This window comes from Opisthorchis viverrini (genome assembly GCF_000715545.1).
Source record: "Opisthorchis viverrini unplaced genomic scaffold opera_v5_483, whole genome shotgun sequence".
Taxonomy (NCBI): domain Eukaryota; kingdom Metazoa; phylum Platyhelminthes; class Trematoda; order Opisthorchiida; family Opisthorchiidae; genus Opisthorchis; species Opisthorchis viverrini.
This window is the reverse complement of record NW_008752143.1, coordinates 172,884-190,143: the sequence shown is the minus strand read 5'-3', so window position 1 is coordinate 190,143 and position 17,260 is coordinate 172,884. Positions and strand designations below refer to the sequence as shown.

At 44.3% G+C, this 17,260-nt stretch overlaps 2 protein-coding genes across 2 annotated transcripts in view; one reads left to right on the top strand and one right to left on the bottom strand.

Annotated features, from left to right (window-relative positions):
- Positions 1–5,752, top strand: part of T265_11347 (hypothetical protein) — a gene marked incomplete at both ends in the record, with an annotated part of 34,943 nt that extends 29,191 nt beyond the window's left edge. Inside the window, one exon of the mRNA XM_009177979.1 lies at positions 5,487–5,752. Coding sequence (XP_009176243.1) covers positions 5,487–5,752 — 266 coding nt within the window. The remainder of the gene's footprint in view (positions 1–5,486) is intronic.
- The window catches only part of T265_11348 (hypothetical protein), a gene marked incomplete at both ends in the record, with an annotated part of 44,258 nt that overhangs the window by 12,773 nt on the left and 14,225 nt on the right, over positions 1–17,260 (bottom strand). Inside the window, 4 exons of the mRNA XM_009177978.1 lie at positions 3,979–4,231; positions 5,462–5,679; positions 13,244–13,305; positions 16,756–16,825. Of these exons, the coding sequence (XP_009176242.1) occupies positions 3,979–4,231; positions 5,462–5,679; positions 13,244–13,305; positions 16,756–16,825 (603 nt within the window). The remainder of the gene's footprint in view (positions 1–3,978; positions 4,232–5,461; positions 5,680–13,243; positions 13,306–16,755; positions 16,826–17,260) is intronic.

The following is a 17,260-nucleotide window of genomic DNA, read 5'->3' as shown; positions in this document are numbered from 1 at the left end:
ATATTGATGAGGCATGTGAGTAGCCTGTGGTCGTGTTGAAGCTCTGCCCCGCATCTAATGGAAGCTGAGGTTCATTACGGAACCTGTGGGACCGCTTTGCAGCGTTCGTTTACGATTGCGTGGGAGTCAATGAATATCCACAAATGTTCAAGAAGAAGCGTGAGGATGTTCGGTTTTTAAAACGTTTGTGCATATGAGAAGTTTACTTTCTTTTCCAATAGTTTGTAACCGTTTATTTGGTGTGTTCTCATAAACGAGCTTTCCTCCTTACACCAGCAACTTCAAAGTTGCTCCAGTACAGTGCCACTATTAGTGATTACTTTGCATCTCCTGCCGGAAAAAGCATTGCCTCTGTTTAATATCCTAAACGCTGAACAATCTAAGTCGAAAGAAATTACACGTAGATCCGTCTTTCTGAAGCATATGCCGTAAATTCCACGGAAAGATTAAAGTTGCAGGCTCCTCTTAAAGGATTTCTAGTTGAGCCAACCAAATTGGTGTTTTTTCGCCAAAGTGGTGTCCAAATCTATTTCTCATTTGTATAGAAAGACATCTGTCATGTTTTCACGTAAAATAAAACCCAAACGGATCGCAGATTGCTGGTAACGTCCCTAATACATTTCACCCGTGGAATAACCTTAGTAAACCACAAATTTCTAAGGGCTCAGTTAGAGACCGGTACTGACCTAAAGGTCCGTGGTTCGAACCCAGCCTCTGTATCTCGACTGCCCCTGTCTAGACTTGGGAAACCTGGCAGTATCCCAGCCCTCGTTTCTGGTGACTTGGCGGTTAGGCAAGAAAGGGTACTACAGTCGCACCATTTTCCACTCTATGTTTCACCCAAAAGACCGATAACATACGTGAATGTCATGCAAATGAATTCAAAGGGTTCCCACTTCTGCATCGGTCAAGAGCGTTGGACAACCTGAAGGACGTTGGGCAACGATTTCTCGACTACTTACTTCTCCCTCGAAAATCAGAACTGGCTAGTCTTCACTTGGAGGAACAGCTGTGACCAAATGCAATGTTCTTCCCTTCGCTGTTTACATTCTCGCCATTAGTAATGATACGTTTGCGCCGGTCCATTCGGAATAGCAGGGTGGAGGTTTCACCCAGTTAAAGATCTGTTCGCCTGGCGGACCGTGGGTGAATCGGTAATCTCCCTTTGCCTTGGTTGTGGTTTGCCCTCGTAATTCGGCCCCGTAAATTTTTGCTAATCAAGCGTTTCACTTTCGGAAAACGCCTTCAAGCGATTCCGAAACATGTGGTCGGTGGGTGAACGTGACCCATAAAAAGCGGTGTCGCAGGCTCCATGTGCTGGGATATTAAAGCTACACTCGCATACAGATGATCAAAGCAAGTTACTGAGACTGTGATGGAATTTTATTCTTAGTTAGCAGTCAATGTTCCGTTTATTCAGTGTTCTTCCTTATCCTTGACTCAGGCGTATTAGCATACGGATAATTACCTAGTTAGCAACAGGTCTCCCTAATTCACAAGATACTCTGTGCGAACTACCAACGGGACCCTGAAACGAAGTGATTTATGGTGAACTATTGTCCAGTCTGATATTCGGCTTCATCATTTACGATCGGTGTTTTACTAGGAATCCGCGTCTGTTTAAGTAAGAGGAAGAGCGGACCNAGACCGCTCGCAAAGGATCAAGCTGGTTTAGTGACGCAATGAAAACTAGTGGAGATGTTTTCTCTTATGATGTGAACCCATCCTGCAGTACAGTAGACTGCGTATCTTGGTGCGTTCCACGCGAGTTCGATCTGCCGAGAAAGTTCCGCAGTATGACGGTTTCGTTCACCAAAAAAAGGGTCTACCTGTTGAAAGGTTTCCCTTTTAGGGTTTAGCAAGTGTCCCTAGCAGCAGTGTATTATTCAGAGTCTGGTACAAGTCTTATTCCATAATACTTGTAGCTGTTTTTTGTTGCTGAACAATCAAAGCACAAGCCAAAAAATCAACCAATGAAAACACTCCTGAAAGCAACCAATCACTATTACGGATCGACCTCCGTCATCAGTACGTACATAAGCACTTGCACAATGCCCAGTGCAACCGTTAGCGCTCTGTGTTACTCCGTAATGGGAAGTTTCCAATCAGAATACCTGTCTCAAGGAACAGAACAACGTTCATCTATACAAATTCAGCTACAAAACCCCCATCGACTTCTCTCTTGGTTGCGTAGTTTTTGCTTAGGTCGATCGACATTTTTTAACACATCCACATATCACTAAATGATCGTTTGCGCGCACTGCGAGGTCCAACTGTCCAGCCGCACCCACTTGAATTCAGATTAAATGTCACTGACTAGGCATGATGATGGCCTTAGCACTGCCCTCTCATGTTCGTCCTCCGTTCTGTTCCTTCGGGTTGACACCGACTACAAAGCACCTCAGTGCAAACTGCATAGGACATTGTGTGCGGGTGTCAATTGACTTCGTTCGATATGACAGACCAGTACGAAACCGGATGCAGGACTGCCAGTTATGTACCCACTGAGATATCTTTTCATCAGATTCACTCAACCGCTCGTTTATTTACTTATTTGTAGAAAAGTCTACAGGCTTGTTTAGCACATGGCTAGAAAGTATTCAACCTTTTCAAGATTCCTTAGAAGTCTCCCAGAAGAGTGAGGCAGTCTTTCGCAGAATGGCAGAATGATTCCCCACATGAAACTCCATATTTTCCGCATCCCCCAAAAAGCACTAGTTGGCTGGATTTTTAGTCATTTTAGTGTACATCAATTTCATGTGGACAACTTCACTGAACGGTTTTCGGACGTCCTCAGTTCCACCGACAGACGATATTCCTCTCAAGCCTGGAAATAGATCAATATCTCTAACCAACCAATCTGTCCCTTCGAATTCGGTAAATGCTGATGAGAACAACTGCAAGAACCGGACCGAACTTGAAGCGGCTTCCGATTACTGATGGCGGGAGTACGAAAAGTCGGTGAAAGGTTGCACAGCGATGTGCCAACCGATTTCACGGATCCAATCCAACTCGATCTGTGTAGCTGACCAGCTATCTGCAGTTTCTTCAACAATGTGGACGGCTGTCCCATATTATTGTTGATTGACATATCAGACACTCAACTGTAGGTGGAATTTGACAAAAGCTGAAAACCAGTACTAGTGCAACGGTGATACTACTGATGGGGAGGCATGCGAGTAGTATGTGTTGTTCTTGGATTGTTGTGGAATTTGTGTAGTCGCGTTGTAATATTTGCTTGGATTTGAGCAATGAATAATTGAAAACAACGAATACCCAGGAAAGTTTAAGAAGACGCGTTCAGGAGAAGATGGATGTCCAGTTTTTGTAAATAAGATGCAAATGAGAGTTTTGCTTACTTGTCCAGTGGTCTGTAACCAGTCAGTTGGCATTTTCTAATAAATAACTTCGCAGCGAAGGCCTTCTTCCTTTCACTAGTAGGTACTTCCGTCTGTTCCGGAAAACCGACTTGAATCTTGGTACTCACCATGGTCAACGGCTGGACTAACCTCGTCTTCCGCCTACTTTGGTGACATGATCAACCTTTCCAGGAGGTTTTTCCTCAATTTTACATGTCATTGAGTCCGCACTTCCTGAAGGATGAAACCCAGTTATCCCTACCCCCACCCAGCATTTTCTGGCTGTATCGTCGATCATAGAGGTCGACAATCGGAAAGATTGAACTCATGAGAGAGATGTCATTAACACGTGACACAAAAACACTACTACAGCTGATTGGTAATCGTTGAACTATTAGGCCACAGACTACGTGCAGTTGTCAGTCATCAAGCTCAATAAACAGCGTCCTACGGGGTCTGCAAACACTTGTTGATGGAATTGTTCGGGGAAATCCACTTGACGCAAACGAACTGATCTTCTGTTTAAGAATAGAAAGCAGTGTTAACCCGATTTTGCAAAAATCTTGCTTTCAGGGCAAGAAGTTGGGAAATACCGGATATCACTCTCAATGTAACCTACCCTGCGAACATCGGTGATGGAGTAGGCATGTCCAGTAATCAAACCGTGAGGACCTTCTGCTTCGATCCGGTCCGCTGTGGCCTCAATTGCACACGCCATTAGCGACGTTCTCTTTTGGGCGATTTCCATCAAAGAAAACAAATTCGGAGGGGTCTTTTCGCCAAGAGAGACGATCTCAGTTAGGCCACCGGTGAAATCTTCCATTGCCTCGCTTGTGGCACCCCCACGCATCGCGTCGTAGCTACCGGCAAGTCTAACAAAGTGGAATAGACAGCCTTTGTCAGATAAGTTACAACGTCGGACGAGCAATATCGCGCAAGACATTGGTCTGTAGAGAACGGTCGATGCTGGAATGCGGAGATTATCTACTAAAAATGAGTTTTATTTGAAACACTTCACGAAATTTCCACGATTACTTCCAACTTCCACGCCAAAGCGTCGGGTCTCAGTCAAACTCAACTCGAATCACAGTGAAACCCGTCAGGACATCACTGATAAGATTCGCCAAAAGGACCTATTCCCCGAGTTCCCATGGATCGTATTTCTTTCTTGCAAATCGATTCGTACACACATTGTGATAGAAACTCACTTGCAAATTAAGTTTCGGTTGAAGGGTGAATTCGCACCAGTGCGAACTATTCACACGAATACGAGATATACAGCAACTCATCCTTCAGCTATGGATATTACGTCACGTGGTCATAAGTATCGACCGCTTCCTTGAGTGGCGACGTCACATACGGAAGTTTCAATCGTCTGCCGGGACTGTTTTTTCTCTGAGCTACTTATAAATTAATGGTAGTGTGAGAAAATTCGGCGATTTTCAATTATTTTTCAGTTTTGCACTCCATGGTGTTTCATAAGATGAAACGATAACATCTCAATCGGTTCCCCAGTCTCCCAGTTGCTTGAAAATCTATAACACACGTATTCTTAAGTAGGCTGACGGAAACGGAAAGAGACAATAAGTATAAGTCATAAGTAAACGTCCAGTTGCGACCCTCTTTCGGTGCCTAACTGCTACTCCACCTGAATTGGGCCAAGGAGATGAGAACATGTCAGGTTGCTCAGGCCTAAGCATGAGCATCTGCGATGCAACTGATCCGGTCAATGACAGCAACGACTCAAAAAGAGCAAATTCGCAATTCTGTCTAGCTTTCTTCGGGCACACAGTCTGGTACTTCATGAATTGGGCAAGGAGATGAGAACATGTCAGGTTGCTCAGGCCTAAGCATGAGCATCTGCGATGCAACTGATCCGGTCAATGACAGCAACGACTCAAAAAGAGCAAATTCGCAATTCTGTCTAGCTTTCTTCGGGCACACAGTCTGGTACTTCACAGAAGACTCAAACCTGATTAAACTTTCTGGAAATACTTCGGCGTTATTAATTTTTCAAACGTCAGTGACAGTATGCACCTCGCAGCGGAAAGATATAAGAAAATACTGCATTATGTTTGCACTGATCAACGAGCTTAACTCACTTTACATATGCTTTTTCCATCAAAGCGGACCAAAATTCATTTCGATCGGTAGAGCGCATGAACACAAGACGCCCGTTACGAGTTGGAAGTCGATCATCCACCACGACGTCAAGCCACTGGCCGAACCGCCAAAATCTGAACCAAAACATTCCGCAGTATGGGAAGAACCCGTCCGCGTTAGATCGGTTGGAATCAAAGGATTGGCCGAAAGGAACGACCTTGGAAACAGAGGCATCGGGTGGGAACCAAGGGGAAAAGGCATGCTCTCATCTGATTAGTCACAAAGGGTAGATGCATTGAAGAAAGCTTGGAAGCCACGATTAAAACACTAAATTTAAACCTTGTTTGCATTCGTTTGATGGTCGCACTGACGGTTGGATCGTCGGCTGGCAGTTTAAACCGTGGTACAGTATTTTAAATGCTTGAATGATCATGAACATTGCTCATGCAAAAACTTCAGCCAGTCTATGAGGGGAAATCGAGCGCTTTATATCTACTTCGGTGTATGGAACCCACCATCCCAGCACATGCAAAGATATGCATGCACGACAAACCTCTAAACGAGCATAATTCCGATCTAGAGCTTTCTAGTTAAGCGGACAATCCTAAATCTTAGTTTCAAGACGAGAGAAGAACTGATCGGACAAGAACGAATTCCAAAATTGTGAAATCTTGAAAACTTTGAACGACGCGGGTACAACAACCATTACATTGGAGAAAACAAGGCGGTCCAACCAACCAACCAATCACTCTCGGGAACAACAGACCACAACGCAACGCGTTTTCAATGTGGAACAATCAAAGCAAAGAAAGGGGCTGGAAACGAAAGGATGTACTTCAATAGCCAATTGATTATGAGAAACGCAGATTATAACAACAAATTTACGAGAGCTATCCCCCTATTAGCCAATTACATCAACAGATCACATATATTCTTCAAGTACTATATAAACGCACGCAGGCAAAGAAAAAGTATCCACTCAACTGCTCACTGATGATGTCTGCTCGTATCACGACAAAACGTTCTCAAGTCACTTATGAAGCTCAGCAGGAAAGCTAGTCACTGATGGCCTTACTGCACTGTAACTATGTTTCCAGAAAAGGATACCCTTACATGCTTACCTGTTGATTCAGCCATCAAGGCTCCTCACCGAACGGTGCAACCTCAAAAAACGCATGGTGGAAGCAACATGGGGGCTGCGTTCTGGGCAAGCTGGGTTATTTCAGAAGGCCAGCAAAAACCAGTACGTTAAAAGCAGCCTCCCTAGATGAGGACAGAGCGTCAGAAATGGCGCTAAATTTCACTTATTGGAGCGGTACTCCGTGAACCCACTGAGAACCACGATATGATGTCCATTTTTGGTATCACTAGCGAACATCCGTGAGCGGTGAGGCACGAAAAATGAGCCAACCTGGAAAAAGCTGGCTATCCGAGATCACTCATATGTGTCTGGTCAAAATTTGCACGACTTTCACGGAGATCCCGATGGAAAGCAGACCAATGAGACTTGATACGGAAGATGGTTCAAAAGAACGGCCTGCCAGGTGTTTCTTCCCGGTCAGAAACTATCAGGTGGACATAACGGGATCCAGGCTTCTCAAGCCTGACCGCATTAATCCTACTTCACTGTTTTTCATTTAGATCTTGGCGCTTATCAGTTTTCCCCTGAGGATGGTGAAATTCCAAGGGTTTTCAATTGACCACGCTCAGATTTCAAAACGAATTCGTTACATAGGACCAGCTGTTTAAATACGACGGTGTTAACGTGTGAAACAGGTTAATCCATCTTTTATGATATCCCGTAAACGGATATTTGAGTAGCTAAAGAGGTGACAAGAGCAGTGAAAACTTAGGGACTTTGCACACATTGTGAGACCCAAGAGAGACCGAAACCGGTGGTGGACTGCCGAAGGGCCAGCCACTTTCATAAAGGAAACTACTCACAAGGTTGCTGAAAACTCTTCGACAGCCCACGACCGGTTTCGGCCTTCTTGGGGCTCATCAGGTAGGCGCAGTCCCCAAGTTTCCATCAACTTTATGATGTAGAATTTCATAAACGAGAGATTCAGTTGAGTCTCTCGTGAAAACCAAATTGATTTGCGAATAAGTGTATTTCTCAGGCCAGCCACTTTGTTTCGTATCTTCCACCATGAGAATTCTTTTATTTTTTATTTTATTTTTCATTTTTTTATTTTTTATCGCCATGAAAAATGGCGAAAACGGTAGGCCAACTCAATACCGTACCCATTCGGTCACATCAGTCCCAGTCGGGGAGGAACATTTAGTGGATTGCCCATCATAAATAACCACACTCTACCTCTGTAAATCCATAAAAATTGGCGCACTTTGGTGGCTTTTAGGATTTATTAATTCACGTTTGTAAACTTCACTGTCAGATGTGTAGTGCGCTTTTGAAACTAAAATTGCCGTTTTAACCTTCACTCTATCCAGACCATACCTCAATGACGTCAAAACTTGGTATCCCCAAACGGGATTTATGCTACATCTCCTTTCATACATTTGTAATTCCTCGCCACATGTAACCAAAACTGACTACGCTGAACCCGTCGAATCTCCCGACAGCTTTTCGCGTAAGATCAGAGTGGAAATCAATTCTACACATTGAGATAGTTTCAACGCGCGATTTCGCGCGATCTGCCCTTTAGGATTTTCTTCAAGTGAGTGTGGAGATGTTCAAGAGTGATGGAGACTTCTAGGCCACGCCTACCGGAGGAGAATTCTGAAACGATTTCATCAAATTTAAAGGTCTCAAGAACCCTTGGCGGAAGCGTGACTCAAGTGTTTGTGACTATAAAACCAGTCCACTGTTAGGAAAAAACCAGATGAAACCCCACTGCCTAAACCCCGAAAAAGGTCGCTAAGTCGCCGAGGTTGTAGTTATTCACGTCTGTCCAAAACAGTAGTACGATTACCCGCGAAGCAGGATTTTTCGACCAGGGGAAGAGGGTGGCTTCTGATCACAATGGCCATGTGAATGCGAGTGCTAAAATTAACGTATCTGTGAACAACGTAAATTCAGTGAGATTGCTTCATCTACGTACTCATTTGTTCTCCTCAGGACTTTGATAATCACTCAACCACTGGCTTGGAAACTACTGAAAGCTTCATAATGGAAACGCAGACAGATCCCGGAATCTTAGCCGAACGAGGTTTGGTCTCTTTGTTTAGACTGGTCAGGTGGGCGCAGGGGGGTCGGCCTGGGGTACAACCCTACAGAGTGGGTTTTCTCTGAAGACAGTTGACTGTTTGGAACAGTCAGATCAGATCACATTCCTCAACTGTGCTAGCTGGCGTCATGAGTGGATGATCCGAGGAATCTGCTTGCTTTCTGGGACACGTGAGAGAGCCCGCCAAGCACACTAAAGGCGAAAAAACTGGTGTTCCTGGTCTCTTCAGAATCCGACCAAATTTTCAATGTAAAGCCAAAACCAGTGTAGTGCATCCCTAAGTTGCGTGATTCCAACAGCTTATGACCGGGGTTTCGATTCGGACTCGTGGTTTTTCAGTGTACTTTCAGTGTACCCAACCGTTTAACAGGTAAAAACTTTCCACTTCGCTTATGACGCAGTTGTTGTATGAGAAAAGTGAACAGTTGAAAATGGGTGTATGAAAAAGCCTCTGTAAGAAGCATTCATTGGTTCATGCCAAACGGCTGTTTACCAAGGGCCACCAGATAGTTATTTAGGCTAAATCAGCAGTAGCTGAAATCTCTCCGAACAAACAAGTCAGATTTCCGAATATACACTCATTTGTGAACTAATTTGGTTTTTCGAGAAACCCACCTGGAACCCAGCTAACAGTCCACGACCAGTTTCGCCCTTTTTTGGCTCATCAGACAGGCGCAGCCCCCGGGTTTCCGTCAACCTTATGTTCTACTTGAAAACAAATTGGATGAAATTAGCAAATATACACTCACCTGCAAAGTAATTTGGGCGAAACCAGTCGATGAATTTTCAGCAACCTCATGAGTAGTGCATTACAAGTAAGATTTCCCTTCCTCCGACACGATAATCCCGGATAAGCTCCCGACACGACAATCCCGGATAAGCCCAGGTAATTTAATCGTTTTTGCTGTTTTCTCAGTAAACAGAGAAACAAGTCCTAGATATGACATGTGAGTGTAAACAGATGCTTTCCGATAGCATGCATGGTTGGCTAACCAAGCTCAATTCCCAAAACGCACTAAGCGATCGATAAGCCACATCGTTTAACACTCCTTCAGTAGTTGACTTGTCCAACGAGATGAAGGATCGGTCCTAAAAAGTTTCGCTCCTACCATATTTGGTAAGGCTGTTCGTTGCGCTAGTCACTCCAACAAACGCGCACCAATCCGCCCGACCAACATTCTTCTAACTGCTGAAAACGCCCTAAGACAGGGTGCTCTTCCTTCAAGGGGAACAAGACGACTTTCTAACGGCATCTTCAACCTCGGTACTTTCGAACCATTTTCCTGACTTTCATTTCGCACTGCATGGTACAGAGCTATCCTGCACAGAATAGACAAAGTTTCAGTTTTTTTTCATTTTCCCAAATTACTGAGAGTTGAAAATGAACCAACGAGCTCCCATTCCGCCTTAGGCAAAAATTTATAAACTCAAATATCGCGCTGTATTGCCTGCTTGAAGGTTGCGAAATCTTCAGATACCTTCAAAACCACACACTGATCCTCATTCAGACGAGCGTCAGGTACAACTCTGCAGAAACATTGATTGAATGCCCTCCAAAATTTTACATTCTTGGAATATGAACGTGATCTTCTTCACTGTATAGAGGGGATGTCTTGAATGTGAACAGAACGGATGTACGTGGTGTCATTGTTCAATTAGTTGGAACGCCCGCAAATCCGCCCCGATATGCGCGCGGCACGACAAACTTGTTGAGGTGTCACTCTTGATAGTCCAGTTGACTGTTCTGGCACAACAGACTGCAATATGAAGAAAAGACATGGTGCTCTCAACTTCAGAACGACAATGTCTTTTGTGGCCTCAATACCCAAGACGAATCGCTTCGTCTTATGGATGAGTTCATCTTTTGAAGTGACAATTACCCAACTTCCTGTGAATAGCGCCAACGGTTATAGGGACGCATCGGAGCGACGGGTACATCAGTTTAGTGTTATTCAGAAAGGGTACCGAAACTTCGAGAAATGCACTCATTTACAAATCAATTTGGTTTTTACGAGACACGCAACTGAATCTCTCGTTTATGATATTCTACAACTGAAAGTGCTGCGCACAGGCCACCTCATGTTTCAGTTGGCACGATATTCGAGATATTGCAGTATATTTTCATAAAGGAAACTACTCACAAGGTTGCTGAAAACTCTTCGGCAGCCAACGACCGGTTTCGCTCTTCCAGTTTGGGCTCATCAGGATGGCGCACTCCCCCGGTTTCCCTCAACCTTATGATCTACTTTAACCCAAATTGCACTGTTTTCAATAAATACGCTCATTTGCGAATCCATTTGGTTTTNGCCTACTTGATGAGCCCCAAGAAGGGTGAAGCCGGTCGTGGGCTATCGAGGAGTTTTCAGCAACCTTGTAAGTAGTTTCCTTTAGGTACCCAACCTTGTTTCCATCAAGCTGCAGACTAATGAGCTACATTTGTGAACAACCAATTCCACATGGTGCTTTGACGGAGCGCTGTTAAGTGGATTAGTTCGGCTCCATCCGAATCACAGGCATTCCCTCTCGAGTGATAGTCAATAAACTAAATGAACCACAATGTAGTGCTTGCTTCCGGTAAGTTGGCTTTTGAAAAGATGCTGTGTTTATTTCTGTACTCTGTTCTTCGGTTTTCATCTAACCCTTGCCTTTGCAGCCATCTATATCGGATGCTAGCGAAATATCTATTCGGACCGAATTTGAACTGAGTTTTATTATGCTTTTCCTACGAATGTGTCCGGAATGTGCGAGCTAGTGTGAGAAACATGGTGCATAATTGATCAAAACCGTCCAATGGATAACTGATTCGACGTTATTGATGACGTATAGCCCTTGTGTTGAATGATGTTCAGCTGTACGTCACCCAACACCTCTGAAGTGAGCGGCGAAACCGAGAGGCGCTGTTTAGACTTGACCTAAATCGAATACACTGCTTGAACAATGGTATCCGTCCACATGAAGGCGTAAAATGGAAGAAAACCTTCTGTTGAGATGAAAATAACACCTCTGGAATCCTTTCCAAATCATATGAAAACCGCCTCGAAGGTACAGAGGTCATTTGAGTTGAAGGTTAGTACGTGAGACAGGCAGCAACTGCTACAGCGCGCATCCCATCCGGCATTCACAACGTTGTGAGTCACATCATCTGTGACTTAGAAATGTGACATTTGGTATGATCTTTATTCTGGTCTTTGATCATAGGAACTGCCAAATTCGGACACCTCTGAAGGACTACATCTACTATCAGCACGCTGCAAGAGGACGAAATTTCCCCTTTACAAGGTGCGTATTCAGTGAGTGCTCGTTCCAATCAGAAAAACTCAGCTGGAGCTTCTGGGGAAATATTGAGCATTGTGTGTCATTGCATGACTCCTTGATGCCTTTAATTCTTCACAACCAAGTGAGAGCTTTTAGCAAGATGGCTGAGTGGTTAGAGCTCGGATTTACTGACCGGAAGGTCCGTGGTTCGAACACAACCTCTGCATCTTCTGGCTATGCTTGGGGAGCCTGGCAGTATCCCACTCCTCGTGCTTTTTTCTGGTGGCATGGCAGTTAGGCACCGAAAGGGTGTTACAGCTGAACGATCATCTATATATTTTTTCAGCACACACAGTACACACACAACGAATCGATCGAAACTCGGTCATTACTGGACATGTTATAAATTATCCGTTGGTAACCCCTCAGCATAAATGAACTGTAGTACACACACAGTGAATCGATCGAAACTCGGTCATTACTGAACAACATGTTATAAATTATCCGTTGGTAACCCCAGTCGGAAAGGCCTGAGGTCAGACAGCGAGATGATTGGCAGAAATGTATCGTGTTTTGAATATACAGAAATAATGCTAGGATTGGTGTGGACTTGATATGGAAACCGCTTCCGTTCTATATTCTGCCCTGAAAGCTGTTTTGAACATGTGTGCACTTGTGTTTCCAGCAGCATTACGCATCCTCCGAACAAGAGGTATTCAATTCCAAATACCTGTTGCAAACAGGAGATGGATTCAGAGGTCAGCATACCATCTTTCGTCGCCCCTGGCTGTCGGCTATTGGAGAATATCAATGATGATGGTATCAACTGTATTCGGTTTCCTCAATATGGTATGACAGTGCAATGAGAAGAGCTGAGTAGAAGTGAGATATCTTCCTATTAGACGTTGACACCACTCAGAAGTGGCTAAAGAAGTGTGAGAGCATCAAATCTGCTCCAGCCACAAGCCGTTGTCCGGTGTGCTCTCGAACCTAAGGCAAAATCCACCTTCGGAACCTCGCGAAGCGCAAACCATCCAGTCTGGAAACTTCGGAACTCGATAAATAACTTTCCACCCATTCTCCTCCACAATTAGCTAGACTGATGCCCACCCCGATTATTCTTCTACATGTCAACAAAAATCTGTAGATCTGACTGGCAACCAGTGCTTCGGAACCGTATTGATGACTGGTGCTCACCGAAATGACAAAATTCATTTGCGTTTGGATTCTTATTTTTTATTGTGATTGGCACAGCCTAAAAAAGGTTCAAACGTTTAAAATTCAGGTGGCTTATAGCTGTTCGAGAAAGTGCTGAACATTCAACTGAAGATGACTCACTTGCTGCATCAAATCTCGATACATGGACAAGCTTGCGACGGCAGCTAGGAACCAACAGTCACCTGGCGAACGAAATTGAAAAGGTAACAAAGTATGAAGATCTGATGGGAGCATTTTGTCGGATGAGTTCCCTCGGGGTGTTTCGGAGGTGGTTACGTTTACAAACAAAGTAAAACCCACGTTTGAGGTCACCTGGACTGGGAACACGTCACATAGAATTGGCACATACTGGACTCTTTGTGCTTCGAACATCATATTCTTTTTTCGAACCATGGAACTGACAATAGATGAGTTTGTATATAAAATTCGGTCAGTCGAACGAACCGCTGTCGAAGTGGAGATCCTTGATTAAGTTCCCTGAATTGCACTTTAATCGGTCGGGTGGGTGGTTTCTTACTATTTAATACCTGTAACGTCGTTTGTTGTTTGAGAACTCGCTAATACGTAAATCGATTGGCCTGCCTGTATTCGGTGTTGCTTTTATTTTCAGACCACGAAGCAACACCGTTCCCAAATGAACCAATCAAATGACTTACATCCAACCAGTCAAACAACCAATCAGGCTACACTGATTTAATACTTTTCAGAATCTATCCACACACAATCGAAAGTGAGTGAACTACATGCCCACCCGTCAGCCGACGATGATAAAAAGTTGGCGAGTCCACTCTGAAATTCAACGAACAGATTGACTGTTAGTTGATCGACAGTAAATAACTTCATCCTATCCACCAGTAATTAGGTATATTTGCATAACTATCACGTTGTTTGACGACACTGTTGCACTTTGTTTCAGAAACCATTCCCAAATATCGAATGTGCATGCTCACCCACAGATTGGGCACAAAGTGCAACGTTTACAGATACCACCTGTGCCATTGCATTTTTATTTTACCATGAAGCTGGGGACAGAATAGTACATTCAGGTGTGCGATTCATGGTTGAACGTAGGCCCAAAAGCCTGTCAGCAAGACGCGACACATACTCTAACCCCTATCCTGGATGATTGAAAAACTGTATAAGTCAGACCTCTAACCATTGAATAACTCGGTATCGGGGATTCCAAGGGTATCACACGTGTAAGGGTTAGAGAGGTGGAGAGACCGTCGCAGAGTAGTGCGGTCGTCTCTTCGTGAAGGTATTCGGGGATCGCTTTTCAACTGCCAAATATTTCTGGGATTTGGCTGGGCTATGTGCTAGGCATGCGGAGCTACCGGCTACCGGGACGATCGCTGTTTTCCCTGCCCAGTTTGAAGTAGTAAAAACTCAGAAGTGAGTAGAATGTGACATGGCAGAAGCAAATGGTTGGTGGTAAGGAAAGTCGGGGTGCAGTTCGTCTTCCAAGATGCGGCCGGGTTCCCCCCACCCCCTTGTGATTGGCTGTAGACACTGAACGATATGGCGGCTGTCAGCTTCTATACACATGGTCCGTCCGAGTATTTGAGGTGTGAGCACCGCGGATGTTTTTGGTCCGCTAGCCATAGACCGCCCTCGCCGCCCACTTTTTCTTCCTTCGATTGTAAGGCTTTATTAGAATCAATTTTTATATGACAGCGAAGCACCAGTATTGTCTTCTCATGTTTCCTTCAATGATGATGACGATGATGATGATGATGGCGATGATCATTATGATAATGATGGTGACGATGATGATGGCGATGATGATGATGATGATGGTGATGACGATGAAGATGATGATGATGGGAGTGTGGAGAAGGAGGCGACAGCGGTGAAAATTTTATGAATCTCTTTGGTGAGGTATTTCAGGTTAGGACTATAAAGAAACCAGAATTAGATAGGGCTATGAAAACCTCAAAACGTTTAACCACTCCAAGAGTAAACTACGAAAATCGACAGGGAAGAAACGAACAATAAATGATCTGATTTTCAGTAGGCCGAAAGTTAGCTCTTGGTGAAAAGTTTTTCCAAGATATCCTCAAGTTGGGCAAATCACTGTTGGATGAGCTCCCTATTTTCAAACAGATTTATTTGCTTGTATAAAACTTCTCTTTCCGGGCTCTTGCTCTAATTGTTTTCGATCATACGTCACAACTAACAGACATATGCAGGTGAAATTTTCTTGATACTACGTCTCACATCGCTGAGGTGAACAGTGCTGATGATTTTAAAGCAGAGAATGGTATTTGGCGGAGAAGCTACTGGTAAGTACAACGAAATGTGGAAGTTGTCTGTAGCGAAGAAAAACTTAGTTCGCAGTATAAAATGTTGGAAAGCGTTTTTACATCCGATATCTTTGACGACGAAGGTGTAAGTTGTGACCAGATAGTGTTAGGCTGTGTAAGCCTGCGCATGGTAGACTGGAAACTTGAAATATGTGTTTAATGGCTGTAACTGTTGGTTACGAATCTTGGGATCACACATTCGGAGTCGCCGATCCAATCTGCCCCCCGGTGCAACCATCTATGAAGTGGTAATTACTGGACGCCTAAACTATCTTTCAACCTCCGCATGGGTCTCTCATGTCATTGCGTCCCCCCAGATTCATTATCATCATCATTACCATCATCATTATCATCATCATCATCATCATCGCCATCATCATCATCCCCATCATCATCATCATCATCGCCATCATCATCATCCCCATCATCATCATCATCATCGCCATCATCATCATCCCCATCATCATCATCATCATCGCCATCATCATCATCCCCATCATCATCATCATCATCGCCATCATCATCATCCCCATCATCATCATCATCATCGCCATCATCATCATCCCCATCATCATCATCATCATCGCCATCATCATCATCCCCATCATCATCATCATCATCGCCATCATCATCATCCCCATCATCATCATCATCATCGCCATCATCATCATCCCCATCATCATCATCATCATCGCCATCATCATCATCATCATCGAAGAGAGCAACACCAGTGTTGGCACTGATGTTTCACTGCTGTACAACCATAAAATTCGTCTTATATATCTAAAGCCCCAGGGTGAAAAAGAATCGAAAAAGAGCGGATTAGAGAGAGGACCTAGTTCTGGTCTATGTCAAGCATTCTCCAAGCACCTAATCAGAAAATCTGGAAAGAAACTGATAGCACGAACGCCACTGACATTGATGAGACGCCATTTCTTGCAAGCCAAGCAAAGGTGGGGTCACGGGGACCCCATCCTGGAAGGCGCACAGCACCCAAACTCTTCATGCTCTCTCTCACGTCCTTCTGTCAAATTATGCGTTGTCCACCTCGCGGTTTGAAGGAGACATGGAAAGCAACACGCGTCTGGGAAGACGGTGTTTCGACATGCGTAGCACATCGTAGTCGGTGGTTCTGGATGTTTCCCCAATTGAAGTACCTGCCGCACAACCAAGTACCCACTTTCCAGTCACCTCGCTACTAACACTCTGACGCGAACAGGATGAGTTTCATTCACTGAGGCGTACCCCTGGCGGGTCCCAATCAAAGATAACACGCAATTATCAGAAATCATCGTGGTTTCTACCCCGTAAATCACTTTTTTGGCTTACCTATTTCGCCTTGGACCACATCAAATCGGCTGATCCCATCAGTGACAAACTGTGGATCACGTATTATCTCCTGCAAGGAAAGAGATACTATTTTCAGCAAGTTTACCGTCTGCAAACCGAAGGACTCAGTCAGAAAACGAAATTTGTCAATCACTGATTCTCTGTATGTGAAGTTTAGCCAAAATCGCAGTTTACTTGAGCCAGTATTTAGGACATGGAGTCCGTGCGCTGCTCACTAGGTCACTGAGTAGCTGTCAAGGACTATCCGTGAACAAACACCTATTCGCTAACGACAGACCCAACCGAAGTTCTCCACCGTCTTCTGTCACAGCTGAAACTACGCCCAAGATATCAAAGGATTTCTTATGATGTAATGCTGAATCTAAAGTTCTTGCAAACTGTCGGACAGCACTCTGAATTGAAGGACAGTATTGTGAACTAACGATCTGGCTAGGTCGCGCACCAATACTTAATTTGTGCATGCGTTTTTGGCTGTAAATACCTT